General features: G+C 36.1%; 3 protein-coding genes across 5 annotated transcripts in view; 1 reads left to right on the top strand and 2 right to left on the bottom strand.

Moving 5' to 3' along the window:
* LOC118263480 (heparan-alpha-glucosaminide N-acetyltransferase) overlaps nt 1–11,303 on the top strand; it is a 32,603-nt gene extending 21,300 nt beyond the window's left edge. Inside the window, exons 4-10 of one of the 2 annotated variants that reach the window (XM_035575503.2) lie at nt 1,381–1,537; nt 2,799–3,003; nt 7,661–7,834; nt 8,857–8,978; nt 9,456–9,625; nt 9,990–10,176; nt 10,552–11,303. In XM_035575503.2, coding sequence (XP_035431396.1) covers nt 1,381–1,537; nt 2,799–3,003; nt 7,661–7,834; nt 8,857–8,978; nt 9,456–9,625; nt 9,990–10,176; nt 10,552–10,846 — 1,310 coding nt within the window. In that variant the 3' untranslated portion in view covers nt 10,847–11,303. The remainder of the gene's footprint in view (nt 1–1,380; nt 1,538–2,798; nt 3,004–7,660; nt 7,835–8,856; nt 8,979–9,455; nt 9,626–9,989; nt 10,177–10,551) is intronic. The other variant, XM_035575504.2, reaches the window with a different exon arrangement.
* LOC118263336 (TBC domain-containing protein kinase-like protein) overlaps nt 1–19,059 on the bottom strand; it is a 235,710-nt gene that overhangs the window by 81,102 nt on the left and 135,549 nt on the right. The gene's annotated exons all lie outside the window — the stretch shown is intronic.
* LOC118263269 (cyclic AMP response element-binding protein A) overlaps nt 11,685–19,059 on the bottom strand; it is a 127,412-nt gene continuing 120,037 nt past the window's right edge. The window contains exons 3-7 of one of the 2 annotated variants that reach the window (XM_035575154.2): nt 17,753–17,943; nt 15,862–16,027; nt 15,365–15,552; nt 14,950–15,093; nt 11,685–14,786 (exon numbers count right to left, since the gene is read on the bottom strand). In XM_035575154.2, coding sequence (XP_035431047.1) covers nt 14,601–14,786; nt 14,950–15,093; nt 15,365–15,552; nt 15,862–16,027; nt 17,753–17,943 — 875 coding nt within the window. In that variant the 3' untranslated portion in view covers nt 11,685–14,600. The remainder of the gene's footprint in view (nt 14,787–14,949; nt 15,094–15,364; nt 15,553–15,861; nt 16,028–17,752; nt 17,944–19,059) is intronic. The other variant, XM_035575155.2, reaches the window with a different exon arrangement.

The following is a 19,059-nucleotide window of genomic DNA, read 5'->3' on the forward strand; positions in this document are numbered from 1 at the left end:
TTGGAGATCAATTGGTTAAGGGAAATAAGTGGATAGTCAACACGTAGCTCGAATCTCCCATAATGTAATGCCGGTCCCACACATGCACAAAATAGCTTCGAATGTCCGTGCCAAACAATGTGAACTACTACTTAGGGTACTTTTCCACCAAATAATGTGCTATGTAGCTATGCTACGAAGATGTAATAGCTAAGTTCTGAAACCTTGTGACCGTTTCTACCGATACTAAGCTATGTAGCTGTGCCAGCAAAATGCGCAGCTCGAGTATGCGATGTATCGATAGTAGGGAAGCGATCCATAGCACACATCTATAGTACGCATCCATAGCACGCATTTCCACCAGTGTTATATTAAGTGAAAATGATGGCGATTGTTAAATCCAAATCCGTCTGCTCATTTAGCTTATCTTTAAAGGAAAAGCTACATTATACATATAAACAAAATAAATGCGCACATGTCACCGGTATATTACAAAATCGAGTTGTATTTGAACACGAAGTTTTTAATATACCTATATTTTTAAGCAAACTTGCCTTGCTTGCAAACCAATATTTTATTCCAGTAATTGTAGCGGTTTTTAAATATTTCTACATAACTTCATTTTAGTCGTAAAGTTAATATAAAACATCTGATAAGTATGACAATAATACTGATTTCTCCTTCGAACATTATTACGATGTAACTGTTATTGAAAGTTGGTTGTAACACGGCTTACGGATTCTGGTATTAAATATTAAACGGTAAAGAAAGAAGTAGAAGACACAATTTCTTTTGAAAGAAGTAAATTCTTTCGTCATTGAAACAGGATCCGCGACAGCCCCGCTGGAATTCGGACCTCTTTTGCTAAATAAGGTCCTAATCTACAGTCTTTTAGACAGGTTAGAGAACTATCTCTTACCCGCTGAGAACCCGCAGATAAACTATGTCTTGATATTATTTAACTTAATATGTATAACATTAATGAACTTAATATGAAAAAATTTAATAAAAAAATGTTTAAATTTGTGTATTTTTTATTAAGACATAAATAAAATTGGAAAGTCTGTTTTATAATATTGACATAACTGCTTTTTATTACATGCATATGAATATACATAATATTAAGATACATACACCAAAATAATTTTTTTTTACGATTTATGTTTGCCTGTCTGTTTGTTCTGGCTAATCTCTGAAATGACTGGACCTATTTTGACGGGAATTTTATAGGCAGGTATGAGATATATTAAGGAGTAACATAGGCTACTTTTATGAGTCACAAAGTCCGTAATCCACAATAGCGAAGCCGCAAGCATCTTTAATATTTCACGTTTATTAAGGAAAATAGGAAAAATGTTAAAACGATTTGGCTAGAGTTGACCAAAGTTTATTTCCCACCAGCTCTACTGCTGCTACTGGGCGTGTTGTTCGGAATATGGATCCTGTACGGCATCATAAAGCTGATCATGTCTCGAGTGAGGAGGACTGGCAAGCTGAGGTATGGAGACAAGGAATTGGCGATACAGCAGAGGTTACGAGCACTGGACACTTTCAGAGGGTGAGTGGTACACTGAAATATACTTTAGGTTGAGCTGTTTTAAGTTTAAATTCAGTTGATGGTGAGGATCTCATCACGGAATGGTTATGTGTGATTGTTTTACGACTGACGACGCTGCTGCGACGACGATTAGTATCTTTTTTTTTTTTTTTTTGAGGGGGAAAATCATCCAATGACTTTTCTCGCCTTGGGCGACGAGAGGGAGTGTCAGACTCTTACTGACTAACGATTAGTATCTTTGGATTGATATATATTTTTGGTATTCGTTTTAGGGTTGTTTTACAGTTGTAATTACTTAATATTTGGATTGAAATCGATTTTTCTTATAAGTTTCATCCGGAGTTTCTGAAAAAAATTAGAAAATGATATACAACATTTTCGGTTCAACCGAAAATGTTGTATATCATTATAATTATATCGGTCATAAAAATCTGGTTCCTTGTTACTCAACGAAGTTTACATTATGTACCATTACCGTCGAAATTAAAATGTCTACTTGCAAAAATGCCTGCTTTCTGTTTAGTGAAAATGTTACAATGATTTAAAGCATTCCTTTTATAATAGCTACAAACATTGTAAACAACCACTACAACACATAAAAGTGTAATAAAATTGCACGGGACAACTTAACGTGAAACAGTAAAACATGATAAGTAAAATTTTAGACAGAACTCTCGCAAATGTAGACCAAGATAGGATTTTGTAAAGTAAAAGCAAAAGTAATTGTACCTAGGAGTGTTAATTTAGAATCTAGTACAAGTAGTACAACTAGATTACTTCGTGAGAATGGCCCTATTCACACGTTTTTTTGGCACTACACAGATGAGGTTTTGGGCCACTTAGCGTTTTGAGTAAGAGGTTATAATGATTGCAATCATTCTGGTACTCATCATCATTTTATGGCAGATGGCATTGCGAAGTAGTTTTGTTTGATATGCCTGTTTTGAAAGTGTGACAGTTTAGTTTTGTGAAAAGGTGAAGTAGAAATTATACGTATGTCATTATAATGCGAACTCCTATTATAAATCAGCGCCGGATCTTGCAATATCATTGAACAAGTCCTAAATCAAATATGACATAATGATAATTTAATAGTTATAGGAACTTTTGAAAGAGTCTCAATAATCTCAAGTATTTAGCAGATAAAGAAAGAAAATCCCTGGTGGAAATACTATTTGTGTTAGTAATTTAAACCACAAGCGTTTAAATTTTGTATTACTTTTTTCTTTTATATAGCACGATATAATTTTATTTTATGCAGGATGGCAATAGTATTCATGATCTTCGTGAACGATGGTGCTGGAGGCTACTGGTGGCTGGAGCATGCCACATGGAATGGCCTCGTGGCAGGAGACCTGGTGTTCCCTGCCTTCCTGTGGATCATGGGCGTCTGCATTCCTCTGTCGGTGAAGAGTGCCTTCGCCAAAGGAGTGCCCAGATGGAAGATTTTTATGCACATCGTCAGGGTATGTTTGTTTCAAATTTTTCGCATTTTGTAATTGAAACACTAGTTGAAGATCCTTTTCAAATATCCTCTTAAAGGACGTAACGAATTAATAAAATCAAGATTGTTCGTACCTACATATAATTAAATAAACAAGATTTAAAGGTCAGGTCGGTCAACATTGCATTAGAGTCAAACATTGAAAAAAATCTTTTAAATTATGAACTTATTTTTTTACTAGTCACGTGGTCATGCAGACTTTAAAAGGTTGCTTGAGACATATCACCTGTGACTTTACTAAAACAAATGATCTTTTTTATTTTTATCCATTAATAAAATAAGACACTACAATTGAAACGAATCTCTCACCAAATCATCATCAATCCATCTTCCCATTAATTTTCGCTATTGTTTTTCATATCAGATCGCATTAATAAATCGTATGGTGTAATACTTGTAACAGTTTGCTTACGTAAGCCAGCGCAGGCGCAGACTGAGTGCTAACTGTGAAAGGGGTGCTTAAGGTCAAACCTTTGGAACCAGTCTTGTTATGTAAACGTTACGCGGATCGACGCCGGTGCGTACGCGCCGGGTAAATGGCTTGTTAGCGCAGGTTTTATAAAGGATGGTTGAATGTTTATTTCATTTTTTAACAAGGTTTTTTTATGGTACAGGTTGTTTATTAAAGTGGGCTTTTGACTTAAGATTTAGTTTTTTTTTTGAAGTTGTTACGTAGTGTAGTAGTAACAGTTACGTGAGTAAGCCGATAAATAACATAATAATTAATTAGTATGTCTCACGAAAGTTATAATAAAATTGTAACGTAGTGATTTCAAGGCGAGAAATGGATTGTCTAGTCTTCATCAAGTTGACAAGTTTTATATGTCGAACAATTTTATCGCTTTATTTTCTGTATTTTTCATTAAAAGAAATAAACTGTTGTATAAAGTTCTCAATTGCAGACGGCTATTAAAAGATCAAAATGCAGCATTAATCTTCATTCCACTAGAGTAAATTACATAACACTAACAATTTAGTTTTGTGGACTTTAATTTTTTTATATTGATCTTAATAATCCTCGGTGACGTTATTCCAATTGATTCAATCAAGACTTACTTCTTATCCCTTTAGATGAAGCCAGAGATACACACATGAGTAAAAGATACACAGTTCAACAGTTTCATTAAGGTTTTACTCAATAATATCCAACATTGAATACTACAAGTAAAATAAGCATTAATTTCATAAACGATTTTGGCCCAACCCTTCAAACCTTGAAGAAAAGAGCAAACTCCTTTCTAAAAGGCCGGCAATGCACCTGTGACTCCTTTGGTGTTGCGGGTGTCCATGGGCGGCGCTGATCCTTAAGATCAGGTGACCCGTTTGCTCGTTTGTAACCTATTCCATAAAAAAGACCCTGGAACTAATACCTAATACTTATAATTTAAGTACTAATATCTTGGTTTAAACGCATTCTTCTACCGTTCGATTAACCAAGAAAGACAGTGAAATTGAGGACAAAAGGCTCTGGTAGTGGTGGATGGTTGGTGCATACGTGATCCCTGGGCATGAGGTCACGTTGGTTCCTTGTGAAAGGCTTTGTAGCATTGTGATGCAAATAACAGATACAATGAAGTAGGTGAGCCAAAGCAAGAGGCGCGCCGATTAGATGTGAGTCAGACTATTGATACGAATCTCCTTGCGAAATTATTTAGATATACATGTCCAGGAAGTGCGCAAATTCTCTAAATAGTATTTTGCTAAGTAATGTGGCGTAAGATAAACTCATTAAGATTTTGCTGATGTATTGATTTGAAACTTCTAAGAAGCAGATACGAGTACCGTCACATTTTTCTTGAGGAATTTGTTAAAAATTCTAACTCTCATTAACAGCTAGATCATCTACGTCTCTGTCGTCATGTATGTGGTCTGAGGCAATTAAGTCTTAAATAACATCTTGGGTGAAACGAGTTAAATAACGGGGAACTAGAAATTATCTCACACTGTCTTAATCGTAATACGTGATTAATGTGCTCTTCAATAGACTCACAGATATTTGTATTCATCGCACGCGATACGTTCACTTTCATTGCTTCACCAACTTCAACTCGCAGACTTCCGCATTTTGTCTCATTGTGTACCTTGATCAGATCTCCGGTGCATACAAGTACTACATCAACGTGCTAGCTACAGATACTAAGCCGACTTTTTGCTACATATTTCATTGGAAATTCTGTTTGCGTGATAACATTCAGATAGCTCTCTCCAACTCGGTCTGCTACATTGCCGAGTACACTATCCATATCCTCTTTTACTCGTTTATTTTTCTCCACCGAGTGATCGTTACCGTCAATGAATTGCACATGCGTGTGGGTAATGGGAACAGTTCGCTTTATATTGAAAGCATCGTTAGTTGTTCGATATAGTAACCCAGTGACGGACATGGCCTGGTTTAGATTGGAGAGGAGGCTATTACAATTCGTTTGGAACAATCGACTTGTATGAATGTCACAAGATTGATGCGTAGAAAAGAATTGAAGTAGTTACGGTGCTTTTTGCAACGGTATTTTTATGATACTGTCGACTCTCGTTAATTCAAACTTTTGATAATTTGAACCTCTCTATAATTTGAAGTTATCACGAGGTCCCCAGAAAATCTCTTTATATTTCGAACTAAATCAATACATTTTTGTACACTTCGTAATTCGAAAGAAAAAACAATTCAATGTAACCAAATGCAACAAATTCTCGATAATTCAAAGTTGCACAGCGAAATGGACAAAAAAATCTCATAACTTTCAGAGGTCAGCACTGACAGTTTGAGGAAATATCAAATTTCAGACCATTTGATATTTCATTCGGTAATACGAAATATTTATCAGTTTCGCATTAATGAGTGTCAACTGTATTATTTTTAGGGTCTTTTTGAGTTCAATTATCGCTTCGCTATCGTCTCTTTCTATCGTGATTCTATCTTTTTTTTTTGCGCTATTGTGTCCCCACAAAACAATTTGAAGTTAATGGCCGGTCGCATTTCTAGCAGTAGCGTGTATGAATGCGGTCTAAGATTTAATGTCCGTTATTCGGCAGATGTGAGCACTTGAGATATAATTGGTGGAGCATCAACCACGGTTATTATTTTAATTGATTTGTTTATATGTGGTTCACATTTCTTCTTCATCCTTGTTACAATTGTGGTTATAAACAGACGGCTTTTTGGTTTACATTTTGGTGAATGCACTTTGTATATGTATACGACTGTGTCATTGTTGATTTACAAACATTTCATTGTATTTTTGCATGACTTACTCTTTAGGACTTTCGTGAATGTCGTGTGATTCATAAACAATTTTGTCTTTCCTTTTGATATCATCATTATCAACTTCCGTTCCTTTCAATATGTCAATTATATTATTATCTAGATGTAACTAGTCAGATGCTTTTTGATGAGATGAATCAGACAGATGTTTTTGGAATAGAAACAACATTTATAAGTCTTAATTGCAATTATTAAGGTAATTTTACTCAGTCTTTTGCATTGCATAAAATGATTAATTGTATTTAGCTCTTCGAAGATGTAGTTAAATTGAAGATGTTCTAGATAATACGGATATATTATATACAAAATATGACATTAAAAATGTCTAATCTTAAATCATGAAGTATCTGTCAATACCATTGGAGGTACAACTATCAACAAAGTGGATTGTGATCGCAGTATGATAATGTTTTATCTCAGTATCACGTAATTCGCTTTGCCCCAACGTGTGGCTTCCGCGTGAAGGCAAAATAATTGGAAACTGGTGCAGTTTCTTTAAATTCCTTTCATATTTTAAGTTGTCCAGCATGTACTGCGATTTTTCTTCCGGTGGACTGCTGCTAAAGGATTTGATACTTTGTTTAAGATTTGGGTTTAATAATACAACTGAGTCATAAAAGATGTTATTACATCTTCTAATATATTTTGAAGACATCCTATTCTCAAAGGTCCAAGATGATTATACATACAATGTACTAGAGTTTAGACCAATAACAAATCACAATGACATTTAGGTGCATTGTTCACCATGTCAATTGTTGATGCTCGAGTCATTTCAATTTCATCTGTACGATAGTGTTTGTAGATACATCTATCTTTAGCTCTTTGTATTGTATCTAGCTGTTGAAATTTTATTGCATTGCAGAGTTCGAAATGTCAAACATTATTATTAACTATTGTTATAGGACTTTGATCTTTATTGTTGTCCAATTGTTCGTCTTGAGTGTTTTAACAACTAGGTACGATTGGTACTAGTTTATGTTATAAAATTTTTAATTGATTGTTTGATCCTTTGTCCTATATCTTTTGTTTTGTTACTCTTAGCACCCATTTGACTACCTTCATATAAGTACCCAATATGTTCTTACGTTCTTAATTCAAATTTGTCTGGTCAATGCAACTATCCTGCCATTGTAACAGGCCCTTTAAACTCCTAAATGACATATTGATAATATCCAATTTACACTGACACTATACAAATCATAAAACATGATGACATTGAACAAGCAATATCTTGCAATTTTTGTGAAGCCAAGTAAACTTTAGCAACGGCAACGTAAGCAACGTTAGCAGAGGATTTGCCTTCAACTTTTTTGAAGATGGTAGTCAGAGACTTAAATGGATTTTCTTCTCTTTCCAGCGATCTATCATCATGTTCCTGCTTGGCATGTCCTTGAACACGATCTACGGTTCCAACATGCTGCATGAGCTGCGCATCTTCGGTGTCTTGCAGCGGCTGGCAGTGTCCTACCTCATTGCCGCTGGTTTCTACGCCCTCACCGCTCCCAAATACTACACACCTCCGCGGGTGAGCGTAAGATATTTTATTTTATTATATACAGTAATTTGTTTAACTATATTAAGACTAGCTTTACAACATAGACTTAAGTGTCAGGTCAAGGATTTTTATTTATAAGTTCAATGGAAAGTTCGGTCCTATTTTTGGCTGTTAGTACCCAATTATGAAACTTATCAATATTGTCATTAATATATCATTTTATCGTATTGTTAAGTACCTAAAGGAAAGCTTAGAATTAGCCTTGTCCTTACCCACTTTTTATATCTTAAGGCAAAAATAAAGTTTCATTTCGAATCCCTTTTAAACAAAAAATATGACAGATTATAAACGGTAACTGTATGAGGGATATTATGAAAAGTAAAACCAATGATTCGTGCTCTATACACATGCTTATTATATTGAAGTCAAGGTACCGTTCACTTTCGGTTAATTAGCATTCCGAGTTTTTGTGCACTAAGTCGGTACGTAAAAAGCTACCTACCGACATCGTTAAACGGGACCTGTTTTTTGAACTGATATAGATCATACAAGTCAACATTCACAATAAGATTATCTACTGTGTTATAAAAACTATTCTTTGAAGCATTTCATTAGTATATAGTAAGGCTATAGCATCAGTAGGTACCTAACCTATATTGTATCTTAGTTCTATTCTTTAAAAAGTTCACTTAATTTTATGGTAATAGAATTTCGTAAACTTTGAAAGCACCACCTACCCAGGCTATATAATCATGAAAATTTCAAAGTGAACACGACTTCGACTGCACGGTTGGTGCGGTGCCTGGACAATTGGCTCCCGCGCAACGTGTAGCGGGTTCTATTCCCGCACGCACCAACTCTTTGTGTTCACAAATTGTGGTTTCGGGTCTGGGTGTCATGTGTATGTGAACTTGTATGTTTGTAAACACACCCACGACACAGGAGAAAATCATAATGTGGGGCAACGTTTAACAAAAATCTAATTATTCCCTATTGGATCTATAAAAGCTCCATATCAAAGTTCAACTGCAGGATTTTAATAACCATTTTATTTCCAGGGAGCATGTGGCCAGGCGCTGAAGGACGTATTGTCGTGTGTATGGTGCTGGGTACTGGCTGGTGTTCTCGTTGCTGCCCACAGCGTCCTCACCTTCGTGGTACATGATCCTAACTGCCCCATGTAAGTATAACATCTGTACTTACCTATGTTATTAATAGTAACTATTAATTAATTTTATTAAATTGCCATTATTATTATTTAATTTTATACTTTGTGTCATATAACTAGTTCATGTTATCGACTGTCATTTACTGTCTTGATTCTATCCTCATTTACTCTACGCGTTCCGCGCGCGCCTCAAAAAGCCATCAGACCACCACAGATGGGGCCCAGTAGGGCTATTATCTGATCTGGACCTGCGGACTACCTAGCGGGTTTACCAGGGCTCCGACTTGAAAATCAGGAGTAGGAACAGGATGGTTTTTAGTCAGTAAAAGTCTGACACTCATCGTGCTCGCCTCGCCCAAAGCGGGAGAAGCTATTAGATTATCAAAAAATATCGTCAATTTTTATGACAAGTTCTTAATTGTCTCCATTTTGTCAATGTTTCAGTTTAGCAAGTAAATTTATCATTATTTGATCTAATGTCTTTTTCAGGGGTTATTTGGGTCCTGGAGGTCTACATGATGATTGGGTGGCTGCGAACTGCAGTGGTGGTGCGGCTGGATACATCGACCGTCTGCTACTGGGCCGGTCACATGTCTTCCAGCGTAGTGACGCAATGCGAGTCTATGGAGGTGAACCCACGGATCCTGAGGGACTTCTAGGTAACTATGATCAAAGAACTTTTTTTTTTGTAATCTTTATCATTGGTATGTACTGATTCTAAACTGATTAAAACGTATCTGTACTGATTATGTTAATTTTGTGAATACTCAGTAGATGTAAAACTACAGAGTCTAATGGCTAAAATTAATAACCAATCTTAAATCGAAAATATCTGGACCGATCTCGATTTTGAACCGAAACTTCATAAAATTAAGTAAAATCGGAAATCGGTCATAATCTAAATATTGGATGGAGATCCGTTGTAAACTGTCTTGGTATTATTTATATTCATTAAATTCTCTGTTATAAGACTAACTTAACTAGTATTTAGCTATATTAATTATAATTATGTATTTTCCTTAGGATGCCTAACATCAGCCGTGCAAGCACTGCTGGGTGTACAAGCGGGGGCCACCGTACTCCTCCAGCGCTCCCACAAGGCTCGCATCTCCCGCTGGTTGGCTTGGGCTCTGGTCTTCGCGTTAGCTGGTGCTCTACTAGCTGGATTCTCGAGAGAACATGGCGTTATACCCATTAATAAGAATCTTTGGTGAGTTTAGAACTATAGTCAGATTTTGTCATTTTTTATTGTATAAGCCGTTAACAAGCAGCGGATCATCTGATGGTAAGCAATCACCGTCGCCCATGGACACCCAAAACACGAGAGGCGTTACAAGTGCGACGCCGGCTTTTGGGTGTTAGGAATTTAATGGTTGTTGGGGGATAATTGGGCCTTCAACAAAGATAATTATACAACTGTGAAATACAACGCAAGCGTTGTTTAACGTCGGTTTTTTGTGAGACCGTGGGATTACTTCGTTACGATGCATACGAAATTACGCATAATGCACATAAAAAGTAATTTTAAAACAAAAACAATGCATTAGATTTGAATGTTAATATAGCGATTCTCTCTATTTTCCAGGTCCATGTCATTCGTCCTGGTAACATCAGCTTGCTGCCTCATACTCCTCTGTTTCTGCTACACACTGACTGATGCCTGGAGGTTTTGGGGAGGCGGTCCCTTCAGGGCTCCTGGCCTCAACGCTATAGCCCTATACGTCGGCCATTCACTCTGTGCCCATCTGTTCCCATTCCACTGGAAAATCACTAATATGAGGACCCACGCAATCAGTCTAGTTGAAGCCGTCTGGGGAACAGCTCTATGGGTCATCATTGCCCATATAATGGCCAAGAAGAAAGTCTTCGTCACACTTTAAAATCGTATTGTAGATATATTATTTGGAATTGATTTCTTATAAGTTTAATTTTTAAGTTGTAAATCTGATCATAGCATTTCTTTCGAATTGATTCTGTTATTCAATCATAGATGTCGTTGTTACACATTTTTTTTTCTTGTAAAAGATTATTTATACGTAATGTGTTTTTTTTTTGTATTGAGGTTCTATTGTAATCATTTATGATTTGAATACTTGTATTTTAAGTATTAAGTTTAGTTTTAAGTGTAGATATTTAAACCAAGACTGAGCGATAGAAAAACCATAGGTGCTCCAATAGTTCTCAATGTAATCTTTTGGTTTTTACACGATTATATTATGTATTTTATGGCTAATATTAAATCTAGTCTTAATTGTGTATTTGGAGATTTTTGTATGGATTTGTATGGAGGAGTGGTATCAGTAAGCTTTGTAAGAAAAATAAAGGATTTAACAGTTATTTTGAATGTTTATTTCGTTAGCCACTAAAAATCTAATAAAATTAAATACTTAATAAATTCTTAATAAAAAGAGATTAATTATCTCGAAATCTAGAGCTTTTAGCCAAAAATAATGATCTTGGGCTGAAAAGGGCTACATTTGTTAAATCTCAAAACTAACATTTTGGCGAGTTTTCTTCATAATTGTAGAACTTATGTTTTACGACGCCGATTGTTTACCATCTATCTTTTGTATTAAATGTAGATTAGATGAATCGATCTCGTTTGCATGAACAATCCACATAATACAGTACGTCGTTGACCGGCTCATTCCATAAAAATCTATACTATATTTTCTATCAATACTTAAAACAAGAGGACAGGTTAAAAGAAACAAATGATATTACAATATTTGACGTTTTATTAGAAGGGTGACAGTAAAATCCGCAATGTCATTGAAAAATAATAATAAAACAAACGATTTAACAAATCATGACTCAAGGTAACGTATAGTTTTAACAAATAAAACTATCAAATAAAATTACTTTATAATGAATAACAAGACGCGGTCGGCCCCGCGACCGGCGCGCCACAGAGTACGATCCCTCGGCTCATCTACATGTACATCCAACTCAAACATCCAATTAAAACAACCTCGTGAATCGTAACATTGTCACCCAAATATGTATGGTGCCTACTAACATATAAAAGTAAGTATGTTTGGCATTTCATTTACATTACAAGTTATTATGTCATAAAAAGCCGGCGCGAACGCACCTCTCTCATATATTAATTCCATTATAAGTTAAATATATTACTAACATCAGTTAATTCATTATAATTCCTATTAAAATCACTTTTGCAGACGGTAAATGCCATATTAGGAATTGAATATTTCATATCTTTAAATAATTATATGTATATTGTTTTCTAAAAAAGATAATTCACTATCCTTGCTTATCGAGTAAATCAAATAGCTGATAGGCAGGCACACTTTGCAGTTTCAATAATAAACTTGTATGTAGGATCGTAGGTACTAACGATACTTTAACTAGAGACCTAACTTGTATAGTGATAAAGACATGTAAACAGTGTTTCACATATATATATGTATATATCTAAAATTTCCTTAGAAAAAATCTCTTAAAATATATCTCAATTCTTTAAAATTTCCCCCGAGGTGTCGGGGACAATAATGTCGATATATTAATTCAGCGCTATATATAAATAGAACATTTGCTTAAATTACTAAATAGGAAGAACATTTACGAGTGTATAAGAGAACAAATTAATTGCACAAACAGTGTATTATTACACGAAACAATGATATTACCTATGTACAGGCATTCAGGTAGATATATCTCTTCATATGTGTACATATAATATACAATCTTGTCACTTATATATCAATCGGTTTGTAGAAAGCAGGTTTGTTAACCATCTTACAATTTATCATAGTTTAGTATCCTTAGCTTTATTTTGAACAAAAACGAAACGAAACCGCGTTCGGAGCTCCGATTGGCCGGCGCGAATGAATCAACCAATCAGAGCGCCGAACGCAGTCTCGTTTCATTTTCAGTTAAAGCAAGCTCGTACTAAGGGTACTGGAAACAATAAATGTTCACATTCGCTTCTACAAGCCGATTAGTAACGACAATGTTAAAATTTGGAAGAAACTAACATTTGATTGGCTAGTCTTATAAATTATTCAAACGAAAATTTATAACAGCACATTTTATTTTATTTTATTCAATAAAAATGTGTTAATTTGTTTTACAAAGTTAGTTAAATAAAGTCGAGGCGCACTGGAAACATTTATTTTCGGTACCTTTCCGATTCGTGTTACTGAGGTTATTAACGTTGGTACTTTTAATAGCAGATCACAAACGAGTGGGATTATAAGTCTGCTTCTATACAGTGAATCGGACCGTCTCCGTAAACAAAGGTTTGGAGTGTGTTCGGCGCTAAAGTCTACAATTAGTTACAATAAGTACTCAAGCTCACTTTAAGTCACTCATATTACTAAGAAATGGAATGTTAGAAAGATCACTAGCAGCTTGGTGGAACTATCACGCTGAACGGTAGCTACGGCAGTTGGCAAGACCATGAATATACTAATGCACTGACTACTCATCTGGAGATTCTGCTAGAGCATGTGTTTTAATGTATTAATTCGTTAAACTTTTAGGTGCCTTGCTACAAAAAAAGGATAGCTAACCAACCTATAGATTTCTGATATTTAATATCTTTTCTCTAATTTTTTTAGGCTGGCAAACTGTATACATCTCCATTTTTTGTCAGCTGGCAACCCTACTATAGTAAAAATACTGGATGTAAATAAATGAGTTAGCTCATTAGAGTTAGTTACGTTATTCTCGTTGAAGGCATGCCATTATTTTGTACTTGTCGATATAGAGCGCAGAACTGAGAATACAGCTAATGTTTCTATGAAGGCCTCCAGAACGAGACCCGACGGTTCTACAAGAGACTAGACATAACCGAAAACACTTGTCACACAAATCGGTTTTAAATAGGTCCACTATTAGATACATAACTAACTTTATCTTAAATACAAGGTAAAATCTCTAGGACAATACACATTTCGCTATAAATGCAAATTCATGGAATTCAATATTAATCGGTAAGACGCACGCTGGTACATTGTCCGCCTTACATTATTATGCTACTAAGATTCCGATAACACAACGCACCGCGACTCGCGAGCTCAGTTCCATAGGTATCGGCAACACGCTATGTCCCAAACTATATTAACTTTAGTAGTCTCTATTGATAATCTAGTGTCAATACCATCCACGTGCAGGCCACGAGCCGGCACGGCGAGCCACACAAGTACAATGTATGCTTTGGGTAACAATAAAATCCTTAACCTAATTGCACATTTTAATTAAAACACGCATAAAATAAAACTTACACACTAATTATCGCCGTTACAGCGCTATAATAATATATTACGAGATTTCAAACAACACGCGTAAATAACTATTGATACAAATCTAATCCCCAGTACTATAATTCCCTGTTATCAAGTCATCCCTCGCGTCTCGAACGAAAACTGTATCAGAGTTGTATAAAATAAATATCTAGTGTGGCACTTGACAGTTTGTATACCGACGCAGCGGGTATATCGGATCCAGCACCACAGAATACCTATTTACTAACAATTACAGTGAGCAACCATTCAAACGCTGACAGTTCTTTCCCCGGACACTCGTGTATGTAAATACGTCTAAAATATACATTGATTCCGTTATGGGACAGCGTCGTACTTGGACAATCAAGAGTTAGGGCGCAGCCCGTCACTTGCGGCCGCGGGCTACCATGGCCTGCAGCGAGGCGACCTGGCTCAGCAGGCTCGCGTTCTTCTGTTCCAACGTCTCCACCCTTTTCCTGTAGTCTGTGTTCTCAGATATCAGGATCTCCACCTTCCTCTCCAGCTGGTCCATGTATTCCTTCTTTTTGCGTCTGCTTTCTTGTGCGGATATCTGAAGAAGAATGAGTTTATTAAAGTATTTTTCCATGATAACTATCGTGACTCATACTAAGATGATTAAAATTGAAATATGTATCTATTTGAGAAAACTTTATTCTTTTCAGTCTGGGTATATTAACTTCTTGAAGATTTCATAGATTTAAAAGCAAACGTACCTTATTTTTAATTTTCCTTCTGATTTTCTTGAGGGATTTCTCTTCAGCCTTGGTGAGGGGCAGGCGGGTTGGTACTGGGTAGCCTTCAGCAAGTAACGTGCGTTTCTCTTCTTCTGTTAGCACTAGTGTTCCAGTTGACCCTTTCTGTAAATCATAGAAGATCGAATTTAGTCAAGGATACAACCTCTAGATACAAGACATTGTCTAAAGGAAATTCACTTCTTCCGATATATCAATGAGAACCTTTTCCTTTTCAAGGAAATTGGTAAAAAAGGAGAATATTAATAGCCTAACAGAGCTAAACTGTAAACTGAGTCAGAGAAAACATTTCTGTTTCGTGTTTCCGTCTTCTGAAAAGAAGGACCAATAGTTTCTAAGAATAGAGAAAAGAGAAGAAGAATGAATGAATCCTTACTGGTTGACTGCTGATCAGCGGTGTGTTGATTGGCTGCCGGGTGTGGTGAGACACGTACAGGTGCGAGCGACGCGCCGGGGCTGCAGGGGGCGCTAGTGGGGCCTGGGACGCTTCGTGAGCTGGAGACAAGGCACCCTCACTGTCCGATGATGACAGGGATGACGGAGGTGTCGGGGGGAGGTTGAAACCTGAAATTGATAAAAATGTTATTAGAGTTAGTTCATTTGAAGTGTTTTATGTCAGGGTTCCAAATTTTGTACCAGGGAATTAGAAAACTAAACGAAACAATCCTTACAATACTGTGTGGAAATTAACAGAGACTCCTTGCTTGGTATCAGTTACTCAACCCAGATTGTTAAAGCAGAATATCTTGTTCTATCACTTCCATCATACATTTTTGACACTGATTTAAATAAGAACTGCTAACCTCAGTTCGAATTATTTTTAAAGATCCTTCTAGTTTTACAGATATGAATATAAATGAAAATATTGTTTACCTGAAGCCCCTGAGCTGGAAGTGACCTTGATAGAAAGTTTGTTGGAGTTGAGCGAGGTGGCTAGACGCGGCGCAGCGCTGAGCAGCAGTTGTGGCATTCCCGCTGCGCCGACCTTCTGTAGAACTGCTTGTGGCATGTGGATTGTGCCGGTCTGCAAGTAAAGAGACTATAAGAATATGTTAGGAGTGTTATAGAAGAAGACATGTGTTAAAGATTTAGAAGATTAGTTGACAGAATTTTAAAGGTAAAGGTTAAATAGCAGCCCCAACTGTTTTGTTTTTTTTGAGGGGGAAAATCATCCAGTGACTATAACTTCTCCCGCCTTGGGCGAGGCTGGAAGGAGTGTCAGACCCTTACTGACTAAAAACCATCCCGTTTCTACTCCTGCTTTTGAAGCCAGAGCCCCGGTAAACCCGCTAGGTCTTTAGCCCGTAGCTCCGGGATCGTAAACTGTTAAAGGTAAGTTTAGTATAGGAAATGTATTGTAACAAAATCACGTTTCCATCTTGTCCGAGTATTCCAAACTTACAATGTTTACTCTACATTGTTTAAAAGACAAAGATACACGAGAAATGGTTCAAGTTAAAACGTATTTGTGGAATGTAAACGTCGTTGTAAAAACTGTTTGCTGTTTTACAATAATCGTTGAAGATTCCACTCCGACAATGTTAAAACGAAAACCTCCGGAGTGCGCGATTAAAGATAATAATTACGTACGTAATGACCAGAGAGTCACGCACGCTATGGAAAACATGCCGTATGCGTGTCAGTTGTGAATAAACGATTTTAGTTCCGTATGTCTTATTGCTTTTTGGTGCGTCTCCGAATTTATGGGTTCTGACCCAATTAGGTTGCTTTATCATTTCTATAATATGCTATTTCCACTTTCCAATATAATTGTATGTTCTTTTCGGTGAGATATCCTACCAAATTGACCTAAAACTGATACAAAATACAACAAGACATAGCACTGATGTTTGCATATTTTTTTGGAAACCAATGACAATAAACACCGTTCAATTATCGAGATACGGAATGCCAAAAAATCGGCAATTTTTAAAAGAACCGTTTAATTTGTATGTGTACGAGAAAGCTGCGAAGCTGAGGTTCACGAAATAAATATTTGAACTTTAACGACCTTTAGTTTTTGTCGAGTTATCGAGTCGTGACGTACAGACAGATAGAAATGAAGACGCAACGCGTGATCTATTGAAAGAAGGCGTGCCCCTCATACGTAGCAATTTAATACTCAATTAAGAATGTGTTCCCATCGTTTGTTTCTAAATATAGGAAGCCATATAATATCACGCTCATTCGAAGTGATAGATAGTGTATTCTCTCTCACTTATTTTAATGAATAAGGCAGACGTTATTTACGAAACAACCGTATCAGCATTCAAGCTTGTGACTAAACAATATGTCTAGTTAGATTTCCGACAAAAAGTATGAAGAAAGATCACCCAGACACCTTTTTACTCAAAAACGCAACAGAAAATGCATTAGAAAGTGATGAAATCGTGCAAGAAGCTGTGAATGTACTTTGATGCAATTTTTAAAAGCCAGTTAGAGTGGATTGTTAGATAACTGGGACCATTGAGTAATGTTAAATTGGGCTATGTGGGTATAGAGTGTAGAAAGACTGGTGTAGACTGTAGGTATATTAAAACCCTTATGATAGCAGGATAATTAAATCAATTCTCGTCCCTGTTATTATTACAACCTCCACCGAGAAGCAATAGCTCGCAAAAAAAAAAGATGAAGTACTTCTCTTTTTGAATTTAAAATTTGACGTTTCATGTACTGGCTAGGACGTAATAAGCCAAAATAGACCTAGAGATTATTAAAACAAAGATCAAATTCGTTTGGGTCTTGATAAAAAGAACATCCTTACCGTGTGGTCAATAACATAGTCGAGGTGTGTGACGGGTGTTCCAGGGGTGGGTGAGGGGGGGCAGGATGACGCTGGTGACTCTGGTTCAGACTTCGGTTCAGCTTTCACTTCTCTTGGAGGGGAGTCACTGGACCTTCGTCGGCTGCTCCATGCGCTGGCTGGCATTGCTGGGTAGCATTCGTCTTCCATGTCTGAAATTAATCACATTGAAGATATAGAAATCATAATCGTTTTATGAAAAAAGATCTTTTGGTAACATTAGTCCTATATTCGAGTTACATTTTTTAGACCAGGAAACAAGATATTTACAGTATTAATTCTAGGTATATTCCTTATTTTGGTGTTATTTACTGACTAGAAAATATTTATTGGTATTAGTATTTATCAACATCACCCTTCACTACATAGTAAAAAACAAAGTCGCTTTCTCTGTCCCTATGTCCCTTTGTATGCTTAAATCTTTAAAACTACGTAACGGATTTAGATGCAGTTTATTTTTCATGATAGAGCGATTCAAGGGTAGGGTTTTATATGTTTAATACATACATGTATAATATATCACCATTGCATCCATGCGAAGCTGGGGCGGGTCGCTAGTATTAAATAAATCTATCGTGGCTTCTATCAAGTAGAATTTGGGTGGCAATTGCGTTCATACGCGTTGCGTGCACCAACACTTCAGTGTTCGTGCGTATGATTGAGGCGTTTTCATATTAATAGATTTATGAATTACCAGTAGATATACGTAAGTAGGATATCATTTGTAGTTATTAAGTAAATTAAGTAAAGCTGCATAGAATATTGTGATTAGTTTAAACAGAAATTTTAAGTACAACGTTGAATTAATTTATTTTTAGTCGAATAATTGCTTCATAGATTGTTATGGGGCCAAGATTGTTTGGTTTCTTAACTTTTTCGATGCTCAAACTATTTTGATGGAAATAGATACATGAGAATAATGCAAATTACTTTACCTATATCAATGAAGTTAATACTTAAGAACAAAACGAGAGTAAATGAGTCATAATAAGTAAAGATGGAATATTTCAATGGTTTAATGACAGATGTTTATTGTTTAACTTTGCTCTAGCATATTAAGTAGGTAGATGTTACTTTGAGAGGAAAAGGTCATTTAACTAACAAACACTATTCAGATGCAATAATGATATGTAGGTACATATTAGAAAATGACTTTATTAAGTACTAGCTACTTCCGCGCGGTTTCACCCGCTCTGCTTGGCTCCTATTGGTCATAGCGTGAGGCTTTATAGCCTATAGCCTTCCTCGATAAATGCACTATTCAACAC

The sequence above is a fragment of the Spodoptera frugiperda genome, chromosome 27, assembly GCF_023101765.2.
Source record: "Spodoptera frugiperda isolate SF20-4 chromosome 27, AGI-APGP_CSIRO_Sfru_2.0, whole genome shotgun sequence".
NCBI classification, from domain to species: domain Eukaryota; kingdom Metazoa; phylum Arthropoda; class Insecta; order Lepidoptera; family Noctuidae; genus Spodoptera; species Spodoptera frugiperda.